Here is a 17,480-nt window from a genome sequence, read left to right as displayed (position 1 = left end):
GAGGGCCGGGCTCATGCGTGGGTGCGCTGCCGGCTGGCCTCGCCTCTGTGCAGGAGGGTGCCCAGCCCCTCCTCCGCAAGGAGCTCAGCGTTTGGAATGTTGTCTGTGGTCCCTCTTGCGGGTTGCCAAGCAAATGAGTCCAGACTCCCTCCCTCCCAATGGGACGAGACCTCCCTACAGGCGAGTGGCCAACGCCGCAGATTCCACTGGGGCACAATCCTCGGCACTTGAGGAGCTTTTTCTAAGCAGCATTCAAGGTCCCTCGGGCCTAACGTCACATCCTCCAGGTGGGGTCAGACCCCAGAAATGGTGTTTCGAGAATGAAGCAAACACTGACCCAGAGCAGGGCACTGCCCTGCGAGATAGCCAGTCCTGCGTGGGTGGGGTCAGGGTACGGACACGCACAGGTGGGATGCGGTAAAGGCCAGCGCGTGAGTCCATGACTCCTGCTTCTCCTGGGCGTGAGGAAGGGCGCGCTCTCCAAGGCAGGTACGTGTGGACGGTCAGATTGCACTGGATCTCCCCGGCGCGCGGGTCGCCGACATACCACAGTGTGGGGGTCCAACCTCCAGCACTACAGGGGAGGGGCGCCTTCCCTGCTCTGCTCTAAGACTGACTCCGCTCTGCTCAGTGCCCCAGGCCTTCCTTGAAGGGCAACACTTCACCAAGCCCTCCCTCCCAGACGCTGCCGCTGAAAGCAAGCCGACGGGCCATTTTTATTTTGACAGCTGCATCCTCTCGCAGTGGGCACAGAGGGGAGAACTGTGTGGGGAGGCCAGAGGTCCTTCATGGGGGTGGGCAGGACGTCAAGACAACTGGTTGAAACCACTGGTCTTGACGCCACTGCAAGTGCAGGGGTGGCAGCAGGAGAGGGTTCCAGCGGAAAAGTGGGGAAGTGTCAGGTTACAGGAACACCGGAGGGGGCGTGGGAGAAAGGCAAACCCTTGGGAAGATCGTTCTTCGCCGTGAGTCGGGGTGTTCTACAAGGCCGTTTGAATTCAGTCCCTTTGGGTTGATCTGGGGATCTGGGAGTGTCTTCCACTTGGATTCCGTGGGGCTGGTCTGGTTACACAGGTAAGTTCAGGTCGGACCAGCTCCACCATCGCTAGGCCCTGAGGACTCTGAAGGCCAGTACAGTCGGCAACGACCTCTGAACTACTCTGGTTAGGAAGAGTTTCCAGGCCTGGAACGCTCAAGCCGAAGCCCAGGCTCCACTCTGTTGTCTGAGACGCCTCAGGTGATCGCACAAGTCGCGGCGGCGTCCCTCTGCAGCCACTGGGACAACGCGGGGTGGCCTCTCCTTTCTCTGGCTCTGGCAGTAGTTCTGTGGATGACGCTCCTTTAGTTGGGACAAAGTCTGGGAAGCCACCAAGCCTGTCCACAGTTGGCCCTCAAGAGGAGGGGGATCCCACCCCGAATGCAGACGCACCCGTGTCCTCTCCGCCAGCCAGCCTCTGCCCTCACCGTGGATTCAGTGATTTTCCCTTAGAAGAGAGAGCAGAGCGGCTGCAGATGCCCTGCTCAGTCACCGATGTCGGAACCACACCTGTGCTCCTCTCGTGGTGATAGCTGAGAGGAGAGAAACAATTTCTCACTCCAGACCCGGGGCCTCTGCCGGTCTCTGCCCCGGCACACACACAAACGTCCCGCAACATCCCAGGAGTCAGAGCACAGAGAGGGGAAGGCAGGGCCTCGGCTGCAGCAAGGCGACGGCACCAGCTGGTACCGTTGCTTCACCCCCAGCTCCTGGAGTCAGGTTGGGCCACTTCCCTTGCAGGTGTGGCAGGCACAGGGCCCACTGGCAGTGCCTACCTGGCAATGAATTACAGGAGCACCTGAAAATGGCAAATCTGCTTAGGGTTTTATAAGGTGCCCACAAGAATTCTATTTTGTCTGATAAGACTATTACTATGCCACCTTTCTTTTGGTTCATGTTTGCTGGAGACCCGTTTCCCACCCTTTGATTTCTAACCTTGCTGTGTCTCTTTGTGCAGATGACTCCTCTACTTCCTGGCGTCCCAGTTCAGCCCTCACGGTTTCTGACCAGGATTACCGTGAGAGCTTCCCAGCAGTTTCCTTGGTATCTGTCTCCCTCCCTCCATCCCATCCCCTAGTCAGAATCTTGGAAAGGAAATGTGAAGGAGTCACCTGACTTTGTTCCTAAGTCTTTGCTGAGTCTCTGCTTCACACAAGACGAAGCTCAGACTCCTCGGCTTGACGAATAAACCTTTCCTAATCTTCCCGGCGCCTCTGCCCCTCCAGCCTGGCTCCTGGCGCTCCTGCCCCGCTGAGCCCTGTGCTCTGCACACCCGGTGCCCTGCACACACGCCCTCACCCAGCATCCATCCCCCGCTCCCCAGCAGACCCCCCTATCCTGGAGGGTCAGTCCACACTGCCCGCTCTGTGGCGAGGCCTGGCTGACCCAGCGGGGACGGTGCCCCGGGCCCCTCAGCTCTGACGTGCACTCGCAGCTCCGCACCGTTTAAGGATTTCTTGCCTGTCTCTTCTTAGTGTGGGGCCACAGCGTACTCCTCTTTGCATTTTATCCCCAATCCCTGCTACAAGGTAGGTGCTCAATTAACATTTGCTGAATCTGAAGGAGTAACTCCCAATTTAGCCAAAAGGAGAACTGAACGTGGCACCCCCCTCACCCCCCACGCTGACCACCCTCTGCACTCTGCAACCAGACGACATCCACACGTGTCCTTATTTCCCCCTTCCTGACCAGCCCGGAAGGGCTGGTCCTACGTGAGACACACCTCCCCACTGAAGCGGACATACCAGTCCTGCAAGGCTGCCTCAACACTCCTCTTCACAAAGTCTTCCCCAACCCCCAGTCCGTGGGCATGAGGACGTTGTATAAACAGACCAACTACCATCCAGCACTTACGGGCAATCCTGCCGCAGTGTGTCAGTGCATACTGCCATTCCAGCTGGAGCAGAGGGGAGAGACCACGTGTCACATGCTTCTCCTGAGACCTCGGTTTGGAAATCCTGGCAGATCCTGCCACTAGCATACTCCCTGTTGAGGACTCTGGGAGGGGTCTGAGCTAGGAGAGTCCCCTCCAGAAGCAGCGCTTGGCGCCCACGCACAGGACGTGATCGCACAGGGGCGTCTGCAGAAGAGAGAGGAGATGGAAGCTCAGCAGGAGATGCTCAAGAAACTGGAACCTGACTGAGAGGAAAAGTCTAGGAAGAAGGGTGTTTTGCAAAAGTCTTCAGTTACGTGGTGGAGGCTGGTCAGTAAGTGTGAGAACTAGAGAGCGCGCCCACACCAGGAGCTCCAGGGAGCCGGGCAAAGGGAAGTTAACACACCTCTTTCACTCACAGACAAGAAGCACTGCTTTCCTGCCTGGAACCAACGCAGGCCTCGGCAGTTTCAGCCCCTCTGGCTCATCTGCGCTGGAATTCTGGCTTCAGAATTCCATTTGTCACAGAAGGCCAGCAGCCAGGGGAGCCGCCTTCTTCGCGCTTGACGGCCCACACACGGGGAACTCAGACACGGCTGGATTCGAGAAAGAGCGATTACTAGACAGTTTTCGATACCTACCATAATCATTTCTATTTGAGTCATTTCTATTTAAGTCTGGGGTTGGCTTCAAAGAAATTTGCCTCAACACATGAAAGCTGCAAACTTTTGGCCCAGGAGGTGCCGCCGATACTCAGAGACTTCACCGGAGAGATGGAAACAACTGTCAGCCTGAGAACGATCCCAGGTCGAACAACGATTTGCTTTCAAAGGCCCTGGACCTCATCAGCAATTATGACAGTGTGGTGGTTTCTGTAATGCCAGTAGAGTAACAGAACTCATCCACACCGACCAATCTGACCAGGAAACCCTGCCCAGTGCTTCAAGCTGTATCACTAGGGGATCTGTGAATCCTAAAAAAGGATATAAACTCATTTAACTGAAACGTTCAAGTAGAAGTACAACATAACTGATATTGAAAATAAAATGTGCACAGTTGAGAGGTGTGTCATGGGCTTTCTTCTCCCTTTGAAGATTAAGATGACTAAACGAGATGCTTTGCATCCACTGACCCAGGAGCATGACAAGCATGCAGTGTGTCTGAGGCCACACGTTCACATGCGAATCCATGGGAAACCTTGGTACCAAACACAGAACCCATTCCAGCCAAGCCTGGACACCCAAGTGCAGTCTGCCTGTCACCACTCCAGACACCAAGTGTGGCCACCTGCTTACCTTCCTTCCCTACCTCTCTTCCTTCAAAATGATACTATGAAGATACTCCCACTGTGGAAAGTAAATAGAGAAAAAAGTGAAACTCCCCCTCTCCACCCTCTTCTCCTATCCTACTGCTCTTTACCATTCCCAGGAGTCTGATACGGTCCTTGCAAGCTCCTATCTGTACACTTACACACTTATTTATGTACATACAGGAATACATTATTGATATGCAATTCTACACAAAGGGGATCATACTGTGTATATTATTCTACAACTTGCTTCTTTTGCTTCGCAATCAACCTTTTCCAGTGCACACATGTAAGCCTTCCTCTTCTGTTTGAACTGCTGCAGTGTCTCTTTCACACAGGTGTATCCCCGCTGACAGGTACCCTTCTGCCGGCTATGTGGGTTGGCTCCAATTTTTTGCATTACAAACAGACCTGCAGTGAACCTCCCTGCCTACACCTGTGTGTACAGGACAAGGCATGTGGCTTTCAGCAATTCTCTTCCTCGTGCCAGGGGAAATGTGGCCAATAGCCCCTGTGACTTGAAGGTCATGGACAGGAGGGGCCTCAGAGTGCTAAGAGCTGAGCTGACATGGTCACCAGGTAGGCAGAAAGGCAGAGCTCGGTCTGCCTACGAAGCCTCCAGAGGAGGACAAGGTAACCAAGGTCTCCCTGATGAGTCAGAACACGGCCCCGGTGCCTGGAAAGCCCTCCCAGCCTTTCATGATCCGGCCACAAGCTCCCGAGGTCCGAGAGGATGTCTCAGCCAACCTTCCCAACCTCGAGCTGCCCTGGCTGCGGCCAGTCTTCTTTTAATTGGTCGTCCACTGTCCGTGTCTTAGACTGTGCTTTCCTTGTAGGACCAGGCTTCCAACGCAGACCAAAGGCAGATGAAGCACCGCTGAGAGGTCAGCCAGAGAGTCACAGAAGAGTCACGTGGTTGCAGGAACTTAGCAAGAGGGAATTCTGAACTGGAGGCCACCCCAGCTGTGTATGGGAGAACACCTGCGCCTGCCCAGGCTTCCTGACAGTGGGGGGAGGGCAGCGAGGCTACGCTGCATTAACAGACCTCTGGCCTCACAGATCACTGGTGGTCAATATACCATTCTTGACACTGCTCTTCTTTCACACCCTGAAGTCAGCCACAAACGACCGAAGACATGGCTTCTCACTTGGGAGTGGAGCTTAAATGCACTCGGCTCTGAGCGTGTCAGCATCTGCAGAACCAGATCCAGGCCGAGTGCTGGGGAGACCAGGAAGTCCAACGCGGCAGAAATCCACTGCCCGCAGTGGCCTGAGGCCAGCTGAGGAGCTAGGCCATCAGACGGAGGTCAGACGGCCATTTGACGGCCTGCAGGGTCTGTCACAGAGCACTCACAATTCAGGGCCCGACAAAGAGTGCAAACGATAAGTATTATAGGAAAAAGAGAAGAATTCCTGAGGTTGGAGGTCACTGGGAGTGTCCTTCTCAGAAAAGGAGCTGGGCCAAGGTCTGAGGGAGGGTAGGACTTGGGTGGGCAAAAGAAGGGTGGAAGAAAGAAGTGGACACAGAAGCACAGTTTCTCAAACTTCAAATGCCATTTCACACCTTGGACTGGGCTTGTTTTACATTTAGGAAGCCAACAAAAATTTTGAGGGTGAGAAACGGGGTGGGTCACCAGACAGAAATGCAGCAGGGGAACGAGGTCCCTACAGGAGCCCCTCAGGCTCTCAGCACCACTGTCCAAGCAGACTGGGCATCTCTTGGAGATACACACCTATATGTACAGACACATAAATAACAGTAAGTGGCAGAACCAGGAGAAGTGGTCAACTACACAGAAAACTAACAAAATTAAATCCTGAGTCTGGATAACTCAAGAAGATGTCTTTTGTGTTAAAGGAAATATAAAACAGAATCACCAGGAGTAAATGCTGGCCTATGAAAACATCCTATTCTTGAAAACGGAAACAAACGCTTAAATGGTTCAAAATACGAAAGTCACAACTTAAAATGGGAAGAATACGCAAGCCGAACTCAAGCTCAGAAAATCCTTGTGGCATCATGCATGCAACGCCCTGATTTGAATATATGTATATAAATGATTTGTTTTCTATTTAATCCTAAAATGTAAATCACTTAAACATTAAATTGTTTCTGTTATTAGCCCAGAGAAGGAATGAGAATACTTTTTAAAGCATTTTTGTTAATAGTGAAAAATAGTTGTTTCCTGCAGGTGCTCTGGTTAAATACCCAACATGAAAGATGAAACAAACTCTGAAATTTTTACATCAGAAAGATAGACTTCTGGTTCTTTTTTCAGAGGAAGGGAGAAACCTTTCATTGCTCAATATCACTTCCTCAGCACCTACAAACAACACGGGGTTTCTGATTGAAAAAGCACTGTCTTCGGGACACGAGTTTTCACCATCCCTCAAATCTGGAGCAACCAGTAGGCACTGAAAACACAGCCCACAAATAAAGAAACACTTTCAGCAAACGCAGGCCACTGCCCCACCCAGTCCTCAATGTGGAATCGGAGGAAGGGACTTTTCCCCCTTAGATGTCATGATTACAGATTTCGGCTTAATTCCTACTTGAAATTCATCTACATGGCAATGATTTCTCCCCCGGCTCCGCCATCTGCTAGCAGGTGACGGGGGCAGGCCGCCAGGTCTGGTTATGCTACAAAGGAACCAGGACACTGCTATCCTCCAGGCTGGGTCCCCAGGATCCATGGGGGATGAGCAGGACCGATGTGATTCCGTGGAGTCAGGGCCCCACCAGAAGGCATATCCTGGTACTCTACCAGCCAGACCGGTACCAACCAAATTTTCTAAATGCCCAGTTGTCTCCAAAGGCCCAGCCAAAAGCCCAGCACCGCAAATGCCTCCAGACTGACGTGGTAAAGGAGGACGCTTGTTCTCTGAGCGGTTCCTGCCCTGAGCCTGATGGTAATTATTAGTAACATGTATAAAAGAGTTACCGTGTGTATTTTGTTTTTTCACGGAGGGCTTCACCATGGCAGACACTGGCATCACTTTATCTCTAGCACCCGTCCCAGGGCCCTGCCTGCGGCAGGAGCTCAAGAGTAAACCATCCGCTCCCTGCCTTCAAATGGAAGAATTGTCTGGACAGGGGACTCGACGGTGTGAGGAAGGCATTCACAGAAAATAAAACAAAACAAAAATACTGCTAATTAAAAGTAAAGAAGAGCAAAACTCTGTGCTGGTGATGGTTTGGGGAAACAGGTATTTTGATATACTGCCAGTGGGGGTACTAATGGTACAACCTTTCCAAAGCTGATGTGCCAATATCTACTAGGACTGCTAGCGAAGTCAGAAGCATCAGTCATGCTAGAAGAGGACCAAGGCAGTGAAGCATTCTGGGAAAATCTCTGGCCTGGGAGAGAAGATGGTAATTGGAGCCCTGGACCGCTTTCCCTCCACTGACCACCTTGCCACAGCGTTCAGAGGATAAGCAAACCTGATCTCATCCACCAGAGAAGCACCTACGGTGCCGTGCAGGGCAGCAAGGCTCACAGAACCCCCGCATGGATGTGACAGGACTGAAACCTTTCTATTTTGGATAGTAACTACCTCCCCACTTCCAGCCCAGCCCAGCCCAGCCCAGCCCAGGGCTGCCCAGAGAAGGTTAGGGCCTGTTCTATAAACATGCATGGCTTTGAAGATCTCAGAAAGGGCACGAGGTGCCAGCTCCCTTCTCTCCTATCTCTTATCCCTCCACCCTTTATCAGGGCCCTGAAACCACCTGCCCTCTCACCTCATTCCTGCCCTACTTCCATCCAAGGATCAGGGCCAGCAAAACATGGAGCTGCTGAAACATAAAATCTATCCATTAATTCCCTACCGACTGCGAACAAGTAACTTCCCTGACTCATCTCAGGCTGGGTGAAATTATGGCTTCTGGACCTGAGTTTGAAACTTAAGAGAGACAACTGCCTTCATGCATCAGGCAGAGGGCTACACAAAGGTCCGGAGCTTCTGGGGCCCTGGAGAGCGTCCTCGACCCCAACCACTCAAGGCAAGCACGCCCGATCAGATAACTTTTGACGCCTCAGTTTTCCCCACCTGTGCAATCAGAGAATTTATCGTTTTAATTTTTAAACTAAGAATATATTCATGAATTACTTGTGAAGTTAAAAATGAATAAAGTAAGAGGGGCAGCGTTAAAGTATGTCATGCTATAAAACGAAGGTCTAACCCTTAATAAAATGAAATCACAGGAAAGTACTCACTATCAAGAGAGGTAATAAAAGCACCCGAAGGCTGAAACGGCATGTTGCCAAATAAAAGCAGTCCCGTGGGGAAAAGGCAGGAGATCTGGTACCTGGAGGCTCGGACCTGTTTCCCTCCACTGACCACATCACCCCAGGGTTCAGAGGATAAGCAAACCTGATCTCGTCCATCAGAGAAGCACCTCCAGTGTCGGGCAGGGCAGCAAGGCTCACAGAACTCCCGCAAGGAGGACGTTCTGTGAGCCTGAAGATCTGGTATCTGACGGAAGGCGCAGTGTGGACGGATTCCGGGGCCGTGTTCCTACCTGACAACGTGTTGTGCCGACCAGGGCGCAAGGGTGCGAGGCAGCCTAGAGGGCGAGGGTGGGGAGGACATCTATGCAATTTATTAAAATAAAGGAAACCTCAAGCCTCATCTTGTGATTTAAGAGGAAGTAAATCATGACCAGTTTACGTTTAACTTATCATCTAGGCCATAGCTTGGCTATATGTTTAATATAAACTACTGTTGATATATGAAAAATGGAGTAGCTATTTTCTAGGGAAATGTTAGGCTCCAGAAAAATGACGTTTTGTTGCTGTTGTTTCCAATAAAATCACGCCGCAGCACAAGTTATAGCACCTTAACAAAACCCACGAGCTGAAACAACACAGGGAAGTGCAAGGTCAAACGTCTGGAGAAAGGAACAGAGGTTTGTTCACATCCCACCGGCCTCTGTATGGTGATGTCAGCAGAGTCACTTATTACTCTATATCCTCATTTATTTGAAACTGACTGAAATCTGGCAGCTGTAATGGACAAGTAAGATAGATAAATTTGAAATAAAAATATATTACCTACTCTCGCATAATATGAATTTAAGTGTAAACTGATTGAACTAGGATTATTTCTTTCAGAACAAGCCACACCTCCCTCTCCAATACCCAACCCTAAAATAGAAAAACACATCACAACCACACTCGCATTATTTTCTACAAAGAGGTAGTTTGGGCTCTGTCAAGGCTAATAAACAGAAATATATTTTGCTCCCAGCCAACAGCTCAAACCGTCCATTAGGGTAAAATTGAAGATGCTTTTGGAATTAGTGTGAAGGCAGACACACCCTGTTTACTCTAAAACCTAAAACACAACAACAGCTTCTGCACTGACAGTCTGCGCAGAGAAGCCCCGGAAAATCTGCAGGGACAATTCACCCTCCATTGCCTTTATTTCCTAGCAAATAATTGAGCTTAAATGGAAAAAATCAGGAAATGAGCAGCCCGAATTCTCCTGGATTCTAAAACGGGAGATAATTTTGAAAGGAACTAAAACAGGTTTTAAATGTCCTTAAGGTCCAAAGGGAAACGCAGCATCAGCTTGTCCTCTGGCATTCAGCCAAGAGAGCCAAGTAGCTAGCAGCGTAACAGAAGGACGATCAGGAAGAGAAGGCGTCCTCCCGCCACGCCACGGACCAGGCACAGACGTGGCCCGAGTGCAAGATTAACACGGCCGGTGACACAGGGGCACAGCAGTGCTGCAGAGAACATGGCTGCTTCGTCAGTGCCCCCTGGACCCAGGAGCACAGTGCAGACACACGTGCACCTCAGTTCTCTCACCTCCAGTGCTGGCCTGGCGCTGTCGTGCACAGACAGAATGTGTGTCACCTGGTTCTTGCTCAACTGCTCTGCATCTCTGGCATCTGTCACAGAAGAAAGAGGAGGACATTTTAATGTTTTCTGCAAGTGAAGTACTCCTTAAGTTTAGCCGGCAAAAGAACACAAAATGACTTGCATGTTTCTCTCTTAAAAATTCATAACTGACTAGACCAGAATAATCTAGACTTAGGCAATCTAGGATTATTGCTTTTAGGTATTCTGCAGATAACTAAGTTTATTTCTGATTGGCACATCTTCTGTTAAAAAGTAGTCATATAAAACTTGCAATATATTTAGATTAATAAACTTTATAATCATGAGTGTTACTGTTTAGAGGGAGTCACTTTGTAGTTGACACTTGTTAAGTTGTAGACCCTTAGGTTAGTATTTTACGTGAAACATGTAATAGGAAAGATGTTTCAAATATTTTTTAACTACCTCTTAATGATTAGTAATCTAAGTTAAAATTAAATACCAAAAAGCAACTTACTATATAAGATATAGGAATCTGCCAGACTTATCAACCCTAATGTCAAACACCAGGGAATGGCTCCAGATGCAGATAAGACTGTGGTTTATAACATCTACATTCACTTTATGGCAAAACTAAAAATGGAACATTTTCTGGAAATTCCAAACAAAATAGTCCATAAGCTATAAGTTGGCTATTAAATTATCTGCACATGACACTAAGGAGACACCAAAATTACACTCCCTTCCAGTGATCATACGTGTAGAAGAAAGTTGGAATAAATCCCCTCAAGTTGGAACTTCTGCTAATCTACAAAACAGGGCCCAGCAAGAATCAAGGAGGTCCGCTTCCCCTCTGCCCCTGTTCTGGCCTGGGGCAAGCCTTTGAAAATGATAGAGGGTAAAATGGACTGAAAATCAAATGTTTAATTATGATGTTTCTGGAGAATATTAATGACATGGGAAAATGCTCAGGATACAGTATTAGCGGGGGAGAGGGGGAGCAGGTACCAAACTACAAATACAATATAAACTCAATTTGTTAAAACACATAAAGACAAACACACACAGTGGGGGAAAACTGCTCTCAGAAATTAGCCCAAACGGTGATAATCTTGAAGAGGTGGAATTACAAGTGTTTTAATTTTTTTTTCTTTATAGTTTTTTTGTGTGTATTCAACACAGGTGGTTGTAGAAGCTTAACATGCCTATGAATTCCCTGGGTTTTTTTTAGAAAGGCAGACTCCTGGGCTCCAACTTAGTTCAAGGTCTATGGCAGGGCTGGGAATCTGCATTTCTAATAAGCCTTGGTGATTAAGCAGAAACTAAGAAACACCATTCTAAACATTTTGCAATTAGCATGTAACATTTTTAGAGTCAAGAGAATGATCTTTAAAAGTAATTTTAAAACGTCGGTTTTACTTTAAAACTCTCTTAACTGCCGCAGCAACCCCAAGCGCCTCCACGTCCATCACAGAGGACCCGGCCCGGCAGACCCTCCGCCAGCTACGCCAAGCCGGGGCTTCAGTGAGTTTTGAATTCGGCGGGAACTCAAATTATTTAGGGTCCCACAGGCAGGCAGACCCCACGTGTTCACCGAGGTGTGGTTTTCCAGTCCCCACCAGTACGTGCATTTTAGACAAGCGGTGAACCAAGGTCAAGCTGGAGCTGCTGGCGCCCAGACAAGGCGGGGCAGCGAGGCGTTCGGAGCAGCTGGGCGGGGTCTCCCCGCAAGGCACTCCAGGCCAGGCTCTTCCAGATTCTGACTCCACCCAGGACTTGAATTTTAAAGACTGTTTAAATATACGTGTTTTCCTTTTTTAAAAAACAGTGTTACTGAGGTAATTCACATACCATAAACTTCACCCTTTTAAAGCGTACAATGCAATGGGTTTTAGTATATTCAGAATTGTTTAACCATCACCACAATCTAACTTTAGAGTATTTTCATCGCCCCATAAATATGCTTTCGTAACACAGGTTAAGATAAACAACAACAAAAAAGGTGGTTTGGGGATAAAATTGTTTTCGAATACAACCACCCTTGATACCACAGATGAGAAAACTGACTGTTGGGCCCCAGAGAAAACAGAAGTGACTCCTGGGGACGCTCGTGCCCCTTCTGCTCTGCGCTCCTTTCTACTCTCTTGCAGCGCCATCCGTCCGCATGCATACGCCACCCTCGGATTACTCTTTCCCATAAGCACAGGCTCTGTCCACCCATTTACGTGCATGAGTGCTCAGCCAACACTATTGGAATGATGACATTTATTCTTCAGGACTACATGTTATTGGTGGATGGCTGTCTAGAGCCATGGGCACCGTGGTAACGGTGTGAATGCAGCTGGAAGGTCGGCCGTGGGGTCATCAGCTAGCCCACATGCACGTGCACAAGCTCTCCCCGAGCACGAAATCTTTGGAGAACTTAGTCCTTTGCTGCTCAAACCGAGGTCTGGCAAGCAGCAGCCTGGCACCATCTGTGAGCGTGATGGAAACTGTTGGCAGGAGTATTGAATTTGGTTGGTATTTATTACAATTTCTGATTTGTAAAAATATTCACCCAGCAATTCTACTTCCAAGAATTTATCTTAAATTCTGTTGTTTTCAAAAACAAAGACATTCCCCTCTCCCCATGAAAGCGTTAATAATAATTCACTAAATAAACATAAAGATGTTCATGCATTCTAGCACCACTCCCCTACCTGCCACAAAGCACTGCTGCTTTTTCAGAACTACAGAGCTTACTAATTTAGGAACTCCAGGACTATTTTTAACATGTTCTAGCAGCAATTAGCAGCTGTCAGCTCACTGTGCTGAATTCTCTTTGAGGCCGGTTAGCTGCCCTCGGAGCCCAGGGGGAAAAAGAAATGAACATCATGCAGAGAAGTCATTGAGACTGTTTTAACAATCGATGTGAACCTGAGCTCACAGATTTAAGCAACCAGAAAACAGACAGGAGTGTGTTCTTGTTTGTCTGGGGAGCGAGGCGTGGTGAGGAGGGCCCTCGCCACCAAAACAGGAGGCTTGTTTCTGCGCACGTCCTGGGCCAAGTCCATGGATGACGCACAGTCCCTCTCCAGCGTGAGGGAGGCCGGGCTCCCCATCACACACACTCAAACGCCTCACAAGGTGGGGACCAGCCCCTCCCCTCCGCATGCACTTTGCTCCGTGGGTTGCTACTCACCTTTGCATCTACAGAGCATTTTGAGACAAACGAGCTAAAAATAAAAGGTCGGTAGCAGACAGCATATCAACAAACATTCAACAAGCTGCAGAGACATGTGTAAGCAGAAAAGTCAACACAGGATAAGAATAATCTGCTAGAGATGAAACTGCCACTTGTTTTCCCCAGGTGATTTAAAAAATGGGTTTCTGAACATTTATTAATAACTAGAAAATAAAAGTGATAAAGATGACAGACAAGTTACATGGCTGCTAAATGTACCTTTTAGGCATCCTCTTTTGATAACAGAGCCCCAGCAAGCGTGCAGAGTTAAAAAAGTCAGAGGTCAAGGTGGAATCTGCAGGGCTCCATGCCACTCTGCCAGCCATTGGCCAAGGTGTCGGGGTACAAGGACCAGAGCACAGTGGTGGTCACGTCCAGAGCAGACTCTGGATGATCTGACGTCTACACCTGGACTCCATCATGCGTGAGAGCCTAAAGGTAATCTTTAAAACCGTGAACTCACCACTAGCAGGGGCGTCCAAGTGTCCGTCCACAGGTGATGGACAAACACAGTGTGGTCCATCCACACACTGGAACGTTGTTCAGCCTAAACAGGAAGGAAATTCTGACGCAGGCTACAGAAGTGAATCAACCGTGTTATGCCCAGTGAAATAAGTCAGTCCCAAAAGGACTAATACGGCATGACTCCACTCACACGAGGTCCCCAGAGCCATCAGATTCATAGACAGAAAGGAGGGGTGTGGTTTCCAGGGGCTGGGGTGGGGGATGGGGAGTTAGTGTCCAATGGAGACAGATTCAGTTGGGAAAATGGGAGTTCTGTGGACGGATGGTGGTGACGGCTGCACGACGGTGTGAATGGCCTTAATGCCACTGACCTGCACGCTTCAAAAGAGGTTAAAATGGCCTATTTAACAGTTTACATATTTTACCACAATAATAAAAAAGGAGAACTCACCTTTGAAGCTGCCGATATACAGGCCAGGCAGGATCTAGGGGGAGACACAGACCAGACGCGAGTGTTACAGGCCCGCGGCTGACGGCATCTGGCACGAGGCGGGGCCCTCCAGGAGGTGGGAGCGCAGCCCAGGCCTGTGCCCACCACACCCACCTCCCAGCACCTTCCCAGGTGGACAGCATGGACGACAAGCATCCTTGTCTCCAGGGCTCGCCAGTGCTCGCCAGCTTTCTGAGTCCAGCCCCACACCGAGCGCTGCCAGCATCCCCTCCACCCGTCCTGCCTGCCCGCCCCCCGCTTCCCCCTCTCCCACTCCTCTCTCAGCTCCAGCAAACCCACCCTCTGCAGTCTGAGGCTTCGCACATGCTGTTCCGCAGCCAGGCAGCAGCTCTACTCCCGCTCTCCCTATCCTTCAGGCCCCGGCTCCGACCCATGCCCTGGGGAGGCCTGTCCTGAGCCCTGCTTCAGCGCCCACCGTCTTCCCCTTGCAGTGATGCTGTCATGGACGTTACTAGGTGGAGGCCTGTCCCCTCTGCTGGGCTGCACACCCAGCTCCCGGCCCAGGGCTTGGCCCGTGATTACCATTCAATAAAGAGTTGCTAAATGAATGAAAGAACTGTCTAAACGGGCACGTTAATAAGAACACACATTTGCTGCAAAACGTCTACTTCTAAGGCAGTGGTTCTCAAGCCCGCCTATCCACCAGAACCAGCGGAATCTATTAAAACTTCAGGTTTCTGGGAAGCCCCCAGCCCCAGGCTCCACACAGAATGATTCAGTAGACCTGAGACGGAAACGGGTGACTGTAATTCTCACCTTAAAGCACCCCCACTTTGCAAAACACGAAGCCAGTTCCTGTCCTGCCAATACCCTGTATGGAACCTCTGAAATCCAAACATGGACACTGCTTTGGAAGCTACACCACGCATATGATTTCCAAGTGCACACAGCACAGTGGCCTTGGGGACACTTCAGTGCAACCCCTGGTGCCCTGGCGACACCCTCATCAGCACCACTGCCACACACACCTCTCAGCCCCATCTGCTTCACACTCTCTGTTGTTTTTTTCCACTTCCACTAAGAAAGCTGAAAGCAGCAGGTAGTAACGTCCTTCACGTGCTTGGATTCCTTCAAGCATCTTCCTGACAACCAGCTGCCTGCGAAAAAGTCACTGTGGGGATCTACTGGGACACAGCAGTACTGGGTCCAGGGTCAGCGTCTGTCATGGGGGACCAAAGAACTAATCGACCAAAATAGGACACTTGTGAGAGTGAAAAGAGGTACTATTAATAATCTAGGACAAAAGGCAAAATCCAGAAGTGACATCGTCGTCATGGAGACATGTGGTCACTCTGGCTGACTCAATACCCGGGGAGGCAAAACTGGCTTGGAGAGTGCCCCAGGGGACTGAGAGAGTCACGGCACTGAGGCGGGCAGGGTTAGCCCTGGAACCAGGAAATGGAAAACTGCCAAGGAACTAAAACACTTGACAGGTCTTTCTTGAAACATAATCAGTCTTTGGGATTCTCCTGGGAGGAAGGGTGGAGTAAACAGTTCACCATTCCTGTTTTAAAACAACGTAAGAACAATGCAAGTTCACCTGGGAGACGCCTCGAACTGATGCTCTCTGGCAGCTCTTGCCTGCACAGAGCTTTTTCACGTGTCATCTGCGCTTCTCTAGGGTCTCTCCTATCTTCATTAGATACTCAAGGGCAAAATCATCACCCAGCTCCTTTGACTGATGGGGACACAGACTTCCTCCCTGACCGAACTTCGAGTCTTCTCCACCTGGCTGGTCCTTGGCCAGATTTAGCCAAGAACCCTGCAGAGCCAGGTGTCAAGCGCCCACCCGCTCTTGGTATCAGTCAAGCCCCTCTTCCTCCACCCTTGGCTCTGATCAAGCTCCATCAGTGACTTCCACCCACTCCCTCACCTGCCCCGGTTGCAGTGGGAGTGGAGCTCCATCTCCCACTTGTAATGGTCTTGAATAGAATCATCCTTGCCATTTCCAATGTGTCAAAATTATTTTTCTTTCCTAACACTGACCACAGCAGTCTCCCAATTCATACAGCTGACAGTTACAATGGACCAGAACACAATCATGGAGCACGTTTGCTTCCCCAAAGTTGCAGAATGCATCAGAGTGGCTGAATGGTTTCCTGAGTTCCTGTCACACACGGGTACCCTCTGGGCACTCGGGATACAGTGTGACCGAGAGACATGGCCCTGCTGGTGTCCCAATTCCCTTGCTGAGTTGCTTGCCTAGGGAGGGAAGAGGCGCCTTGACCACTCTGGGGTCCCCGAGGACCTTCAGGAGGCGATGACACTCAGGGGCCCTGATGTCCAAAAGAAGCGGGCTGGGAGAGAGGCAGGACAGGCAGGGGGCGGTGGAGACAGCCAGCCCTGAGAAGGAAGGCCCGTCTCTCCTGGGAGCAAGCGTGAAGGAGGCGAGACGGAAGGGGCAGAGGAGGGGCAGCCGCTGCAAGTGTTCAGGCTCTAGGTTAAGTGCCACTGAGATGCTAGGTGTGTGTGGCTGTTAGAGAGAAGTATTTTTATCTACTGTATCTGGGAAAGATCATGATAAATATAAAGGAATGCTTTCCTTATTGTGCTCACCTCTGGCAGGGGACACTGGGGGCTGGGAGGTCTGGAAAGACCACTTCTAGATTTCCGTTGGCACTTTCACATATCGTGCACATGCATTACTTCAATTTAGTTTTTCCAGAAAGTCAAGTGGGGTTATTTGGGGAAAAGATTATGGCCCAGTTTTGCTTTTCTTCTTTGTACTTCTACTACCTTCTCTACTAAACATAAGTGAATATATTTCATATTATTTTCAAATAAAATAAAACAGGGGCATGAGGTTAGCTCATCTCTGGGCTCTACTGCTCTCGAACTGATTGTATGTTCCTTGAATCCATCCTTTGGAACTCACCTCCAGGGCGTCTTCCAGACCCTGCACCCCATTATCCTCCCACCCCCACTATTGATCCCACCTGTCCCCTCACGGTGTCACCTTCTCCCCGTCACCCAGAATGAAAAACGTGGAGCCCCCTCCCAGCTACCCCTCCCCTTGGTAGCTCTCAGTGAGTTACCAAGTCCCATCACAGCCCTTGTCCCTTGGTTGTGAGGCCAAGGGTCCCAGTGCAGAACCTCACAGGCTACAGCAGTAGCCACTGAACTTCTCTGTCTCATCAAATTAATTTCTGAAAGCCATATTCTCATTGGGTCATTTTCTAGGTCAAAATGTTTGTTGGCAAACCCTTTCCCAAGAAAATGAAGGCCAAAACTGAAAATGAGC

At 49.9% G+C, this 17,480-nt stretch overlaps 1 protein-coding gene across 5 annotated transcripts in view; it reads right to left on the bottom strand.

The window, feature by feature from the left end:
• DUSP22 (dual specificity phosphatase 22) overlaps nt 1-17,480 on the bottom strand; it is a 71,727-nt gene that overhangs the window by 45,180 nt on the left and 9,067 nt on the right. For all 5 annotated transcript variants that reach the window (XM_079935361.1, XM_079935358.1, XM_079935359.1 and 2 more), the window contains exons 2-3: nt 14,180-14,213; nt 10,029-10,111 (exon numbers count right to left, since the gene is read on the bottom strand). In XM_079935361.1, coding sequence (XP_079791487.1) covers nt 10,029-10,111; nt 14,180-14,213 — 117 coding nt within the window. The remainder of the gene's footprint in view (nt 1-10,028; nt 10,112-14,179; nt 14,214-17,480) is intronic.

The sequence above is a fragment of the Stenella coeruleoalba genome (genome assembly GCF_951394435.1).
Source record: "Stenella coeruleoalba genome assembly, chromosome: 10".
Taxonomy (NCBI): domain Eukaryota; kingdom Metazoa; phylum Chordata; class Mammalia; order Artiodactyla; family Delphinidae; genus Stenella; species Stenella coeruleoalba.
Note: the sequence above shows the minus strand (reverse complement) of the source record. Positions and strands in the feature narration are given on the sequence as shown.